This window comes from Mesocricetus auratus, unplaced genomic scaffold (assembly GCF_017639785.1).
Source record: "Mesocricetus auratus isolate SY011 unplaced genomic scaffold, BCM_Maur_2.0 Super-Scaffold_100691, whole genome shotgun sequence".
Taxonomy (NCBI): Eukaryota; Metazoa; Chordata; class Mammalia; order Rodentia; family Cricetidae; genus Mesocricetus; species Mesocricetus auratus.
In genome coordinates, this window is record NW_024429267.1 from 51,455,631 (window position 1) to 51,462,391 (window position 6,761).

Below are 6,761 nucleotides of genomic sequence, written 5' to 3' on the forward strand. Positions count from 1 at the left end.
TGGGAGACCAACCTGGGTTACACAGTTCCAGGCCAGCCTAGGCTTAAGGAAAAGACCCTATCTCAAAATAAACACACAGGGAGTTACAATTAACCTATCAATCAGTCAGCGCCAGATGTCTACAGGGTTAGTTCAAATGGAACATCTGACTAAAAATTAGTAAGGAGATAGATATTTCAACTCTTTCCCTCCGTGGAGGGAAACAAACCCGGATTCAGGGGGCTCTCTTCCCGGCCTTGTGCTCGAATTTGATCCTAATCTGCCAGTGAAAACACTGAAGAACATACTAGAAACACCAAATCGTGAATTCGAGAAAACAGGAGTCAACCAGGGCTGAAAACCGATGTGAACCACCGACTTCACTTCGGAAGAATCCTTTTAAAAAGGTAACTTCCTCGCACTAGAATTACAATTTTTTCCAACGTAAGGCTCCTCCCCAAATAACGTCAAAAAGCGGACCCGCTGCGGCGGTGCGGGATTGCGAAAGCCTCGTTTGTCCCCTGCCCTGCTCCCAGCGACAGGAATAGCAATCACGGCCATCGCTGCACGGGTCTCATAGTTACAGGTAGACCTAGAGGAGGCTAACCCAGCCCATCTAAGGTGGTCCAAGCCTCTACTAGCTTCCAGTGGATGGAATATTAATGTTAACAGGTGGTGATGGTCCGGTATCAAAGTGGAAAAAGAAAAAAAATCAAGAGCCCAAAAGGATAATAGTCAGGTCCGAGGGCAGCACCACAGCCCTCGGATTCCGCACACCCCCAGGTTCGAGCTGCGGGCGACGGAGTGCCTGTGGATGGGCAGGGTCCCCGCCGGCTGGAAGAAGGGGCCAGGCTAGGGAAGAGCGCCAGGGACCCAACTGCGGTGGTCCCAATCTGGCTCCTAGCTCTCTCTCAGGGGCCCCCACGAGGCCACATGGTCATTGCACGTGGATACTCAGCAACCCGAGCAGGCTTTACACTTCGTATGATAAACAACCGCAGAAGCAAAATTAGGGACTCGACACCGGGGCTCCTTAGTTCTAAAAAAAGCCACAGGCTTTCTACCAACAACCACACAGACAACCTGGCGAATGCCAACCCGTGCAAGTACCGGATCCAAGTCCTCCGGGCCAGCATACACGTGAGAAGCAAGTCCGCACCCCAAGCGTCCCTTCCAACCCCGGAGAGCCCCCTCCGCACGTTGGGCGGCCTCTGGCGGACCCACACAAAAGGAGCCCCCGACTCCACAAACACGCTTATCTCCTACAAACTCGTGCCCAACTGCACACACCAACTACACCTACTATCAGACGGGAGAAAATATACACATATATTAACGAAGCTGGGCTGGCGAGACGGCTTACTGGTCAAGAGGCACTTGCCTCAATAAAACCTGAAAGATCCGACTTCGATCCCCGGGTCCCACACGATTAACGGGGAAGAGAACAGATTCCTGAGAGTTGTCCTCTGACCTCCACAAACGAGTGCAGATAAATGTAAAAATTAAGTAAGAAAAAGTGGAATCCAGGGGCTGGGGGTCTATTCCATGGGCAGACTTGTCTAGCCAAAGGACCTGGGTTCGATCAGCATAAAAACAAAGACACCCCCCAAAAAAGGAGAGAGAAACTAATGTCTGGGGGCTCCACGGACATGCCCAGAGAAGGAAAGATGTCTCCAGGTCGCGGTTCTGAGGAACGTTGGGAGGGAGGGGGACGACCCAAGGCTGCAAAAGGGTCCCCTGTCGTCGCCCGCGCCCCACGCGCACTCACCTCTTCGTCGTGGTGCTGGCAGAAGCCGAGCCGCTCTGGGAACACGGAAAGGATGGAGAAGGGCGCGCCGGCGAAGGGCGGCCCGAGCCCGAGCTGCTGTGCCGCGGAGGCGGCCGAGGGCCCCGGCGGGCCGCGCTCGATGTAATGGTCCTTCGTGAGGCGCACGCGCTGGTGCGCGCGGACACAGTTGTCGCACAGGTGTTCCTGGCAGTCGAGGCACCGCGACGAGGCGGCGTTGCCCTCGTCGCACGAGCTGCAGCCGTGCTGCCGACGCAGCAGGAGCGAGGCTGGGGAGGCGGCCGGGCCGGGCGGCGGCTGCGGGGCTGGAGCGGCGGAGCGCTGGGGCGGGTGGTGCGCGTGGTGCCGGTGGTTGCTGTGACCGCCCGCGCCCCCGGGGCCGCCGCCCGCGCGCCCGTTCTTGGGCGGCGGCTCGTCGGCGGTAGCCACCACGGCGTCCAGCAGGTTGCTGAGCAGAAACGCGGACGACGGCAGCGCGTCCATGCCCGCCGCCTCGGCCAGGACCACTTTCTGGTCGCACACCGGACAGCGCAGCTTGAGCGCCTCGGTGGGGCCGGCGCCGCCGGGAGCGGGCAGCCGGTGCGCCTCGAGGCACGGCCGGCAGAAGGCGTGCAGGCAGGGCAGGACGTGCAGGCGCCGCGCCGCCGCCCCGGGGCCGCCGCCTCCCGCGGACGACGTGGACGTCTGCGACGACGACGACGAGGCGGACGAGCTGGAGGAGAGCGGCGCGGGCGAGCCACACATCTCCTTGCACAGCAGGCAGATCTGGAAGTCGGTCTCGGGGAACGAAGCCATTTGCAGGCGGGCCGGAGGGAAGAGGGCGTGCGGCGAGGAGGAGGGCGCGCGGCTCACTCAGCAGAGCGCATCGAGGGCGCGGTGGAGGCGACCCCCGGGCCAGCTCGGCACGGCGGGCATGCACCGCCGCTCGGTAGCAAGCGAGCGCCCGCCCCAAGTCCCAAAGTCCGCCGTGGAATCCAGTCCCCGCGGCAAAAAAAAAAAAAAGGGTCCGGACGAGTCTTGCGCGTGTTACTTTTTCCCTTTTGCCCCGGGCTAAACGGATTGAGTCTCCTGGAGGGAGGGGAAAACGCCCCGGAGTCGCAGCAGCTCGAGTCCCCGCGCGCGACGCCGGCCACCCCGCCGCATGACGCGGCGGCAGGAGCTCCTGCGTGGCGGCCGAGGCGCAGCCTCCCCCGCGGCGCGGTCGGCTCGAGCGCGCAGCTGCACCTCGTGCGGGGGCCCCCGGCCCGCCCGCGGAAGCACGCGTGCCAAGTACGCACGCGCGCTCCACGCACTCCGCGCCTCTGCGCAGCCCGGCCGGGCCGCGGTCTCTGTGCGCTCACACGCACGCGCGCCCCACGCGGCCCGGCGCCCGCGTGTCCCCGGGCCTCCTGGCTCTCTCTAGCGCGCGCTCCGACCCTTCTCCGGCCTCAGGCGCTCCGCGGCGCGGGGACGCAGGTCCCCGCGGGCCGCCCTGAATTATTCATCGGCGGGAAGATATTGGATGTACCCGCTGCCCGCTCCGCGCGGGGCCGTCGTGCAATGCTATCCGCGTTCCGCGCGCGCCGCGCGCCCCTCCTCCTCAAGGCCGTCCTCTCCGAAACCTGGGCAGCGGAGGGGGATCACATTTCCTTTGTCATCGGGCCATTTCACTCTCGCTCGGGTCCCCCCTGCAATCCCGGAGCCTCGGAGACCGAGCCTCCCTCCCGGGCGTGCTGGAATCAGAGGAGCCGGCGAGGGACCCGCGCGGCCACTTCAGGAGCCGCGTGGCCAACGCCGCCCGCGGCTCCCGCCTGCGTCATCCTCCTGCAAACGAGTCGCCGAAAGGGGACGCGGGTGGCCCCGGCTGTGCTGCGCCTACCGGGCTCTGGCTTTCCCGGTGCCCTGAACTCCTGGATTGCTTTGGGGTTTTATTTTTGCACGACTCCCCTGAATGGGGGGGGGGTCAGCGTGCGCGCGCCTGTTCCCTTCTTTCTCCGCTTTGCCGCCTCTCGGAACGCCGGTTATTGGGACTGATCGGAATTCGGAATCCTTTTAATCTCCAAAGGAGCAAACTCACTTCCGCCCGAGTGCTGGGAGGGGTGGGGGAGGGGAGGCCGGGGAGGGGGTTCCAGGCAAACAGGAAACATTAGCCCTCTTGGCCCGGCCCGCTTTTGTGTGCGCCTCCCCTCCTCCCACTACCCTCCTCCCCCGCTCCGACCGCGGGGGAGACGATCGCCCCCAGGCTTCAGTGTGACGACCTTTGGAACCTCCCGGGCGAGTAGCGCAGAGCGACTCTTCCGTTTATTTAAAAAAAAAGGGGGGGGGAAAGAAAAAAAGACTTCATTCGGAATCCCTGCCTCTTGGAGGCTGATGGCCCCTGCCCGGGAGAGCTAGGGTCCCCCCTGCCCAGATCCCCCCTTTTCTCTTTCCTTCCCTTTGCGTTTCTCTAGGACTCTGCAGAGCTGAGACCGACCTCGAAGCATCGCGGTTGTGTAGTTGGATGTCTGGAAATAAACGAATCTGAATTGTGATCGTCCGAGGGGCCGGTTACTCGGTTTTAATGGGAACCCGGGCAGCTGTTAAAAGGAGGTGACCCATTGACCGCCCCTAGGCCATCTGGGTGGTGCCCCGGGCAGTTCCAGGAGAGGAACTCTTTAAGGCTCTCCTGAAGAATGACTTGGAAAGGCTGCTTTCAAACTTTTAAAAAATGTCATTTAAGATGGGTGTGGTGGTGTACCCACTATAATTCAGCAGGAGCTGAGGCAGGAGAGTGTGCCTGAACCACACTGAGACCCTAGGTCAGATTAACGAGTGAGTAAAATAACGTAAGCAAATGCCATCTACGGTGTGTACAAAATTTCACTGTAGATTATGCCCCGGTGGAAAAAGAGAGAAGATGGCCCTGGAGCCGCGGAAGTTCAAGGCCTGGGCCACATGAGACCTCTCAAGAAAGGGACGAGAAGAACTGGAGAGATGAGGATGTTTCTGCAGTCTTTCAAGAGGACGGTCCTTGGGTGGCTCAGAGCTGCCTGTAACTCCAGCTGCAGGGAATAGACTTCTTGCTGCCCTCAGGCACCTGGATCCGTGGGGGCGTAGACACACATAATTAAAAAAGAAAGAGACTAGAGGAGAATTTAGCCTCCAATCTGAATAACCATGCCTGGGTCATAATGATAAGAATGGGACCCAATTCTAGATGCTGGCCTCTCCATCCATGAAAAAACAAGGAAGATCATTCTGGAATCATGAATCAATTCAATGCCCCTGGGGCGAGAGCGTCCCAGGCCCACAAGAGCCCTGCAGCATTAGGAAGACAGGACCTGTTTCCAAAGCGCGGGTTCTCACCGTTGAAACAACAGAAGACCTGTGACCATCTACTTCTGGGATGTAGAAGTGAGAAAATTGGGAGTGCCCTAAAACTGAGCAGAGCTACACTAAACAAAGATGGGACACTGAGGACCAACCTGGAGCACCTCTTGTTTCTGTTTGCAATAAAATTGCTAGGGAAGGCTCAAAAATAACATTCTTGTAAATGACCATCAGCACAGAAGATGCTCTGCAGGGTAAAGGTGCTTGCTACTAAACCTGAAAAACTGACTTCTTCTATCCCTGGGACCCACGTGGTGGAAGGAGAGAAGGAAATCACCACAGGAGTTATCCTCTGTGGTGGCAAGAGTACAACACACACTTACAAATCGATGCAAAACGTGATGCAGATGTATTTAAGGATTTATTGCTGTACATGTGTGTGTACAGGTGTGCATAGACACCAGAAGGGGGCATCCGGCATCTGATACCTTGAAATTGTCCCTCCAGGCATTTTTCAAGCTGCTGGTGTGGGTGCTGGGGACTGAACTCCAGTCCTCTGATAGAGAATACTCACTCCTGACTGCTCAGGCTTCTCTATAGCTCCTGAATATGTTTCAGTGAAAATTAGGGGCAGGCCGGGAGGTAGGGGCACTACACTTGTAATCTCACCGCTGACAGGTTAAGGCAGGAGTATTGCTGTTTGTAGCCAGCCTTGGCTACATATTGAGATCCTATCTCAAAAGACACAGCAATAAAATTAGGGGCTAACACATGGTGTGTCACAGTCTAAAATGTCAGGATTTGGGAGGCTGAGGTAGCAAAATTGAAAGGCTTAGGCCAGCCTGAGCTACATAGTGGTACTCTTGTTTAAAAATAAATAAATAAAGGCAGGCACTCAGGAGGCAGAGGCAAGTGTGTTTGAGGGCAACCTGATCTAAAAACTGAGTTCTAGGCTAGCCATGGCTACAGTTCTTGAGCCTTGTCTCAAGAAAAAAAATAGATTAATAAAAAAAACGATAAAAATAAGGTTTGGAGCGTTCCTGTGTCATCTTTTCATTTTTCTTCATACTAGCCTCAATAATCACATCTCGGGCTGGAGAGGTGGCTCAGAGGTTAAGAGCACTGCCTGATCTTCCAGAGGTTCCGAGTTCAATTCCCAGCAACCACATGGTGGCTCACAACCATCTGTAATGAGATCTGGTGCCCTCTTCTGTCCTGCAGGCAAACATGCAGACATAACACTATATATATATATATATATGTATATATATGTATGTGTGTGTATATTAATATATATATAATATTTTTAAAAGATCATATCTCAGCCTCCCAAGTATATAAGACTTTGATCAGCAAGCCTGTTGACAGTTCAGGATTCCTCCATTGTAATTTTAAGAGGTAGGGGCTGGAGAGGTGATCCAGCAGTTAAAAACAATCTCTGTGCTTCCAGATGGCCTGGGTTCAGTTCCCAGCACCCATATGGCTGCTCACACCCTCAGTAACCCCAGTTCCAGGAGGTTCCACTCCCTCTTCTGGCACTAGGCACATGCATGATGCATATACACACTAATAAATCCTGAAAATATAAGGGTTTTTTTTTGACCAGGTGTAGTATCACAAACTTTTAAACCAAACACTCAGAAGGTAGAGGCAGGCAGATCTCTGTGAATTCAAAGCCAGCTTTGTATACATGTAGAATTCTAAACTG

General features: G+C 56.4%; 1 protein-coding gene across 1 annotated transcript in view; it reads right to left on the minus strand.

The window, feature by feature from the left end:
• Trim71 (tripartite motif containing 71) overlaps window positions 1-2,575 on the minus strand; it is a 54,470-nt gene extending 51,895 nt beyond the window's left edge. The window contains exon 1 of the mRNA XM_040740188.1: window positions 1,748-2,575. Coding sequence (XP_040596122.1) covers window positions 1,748-2,560 — 813 coding nt within the window. The 5' untranslated portion in view covers window positions 2,561-2,575. The remainder of the gene's footprint in view (window positions 1-1,747) is intronic.
• Between the last annotated feature and the right edge of the window lie 4,186 nt (window positions 2,576-6,761).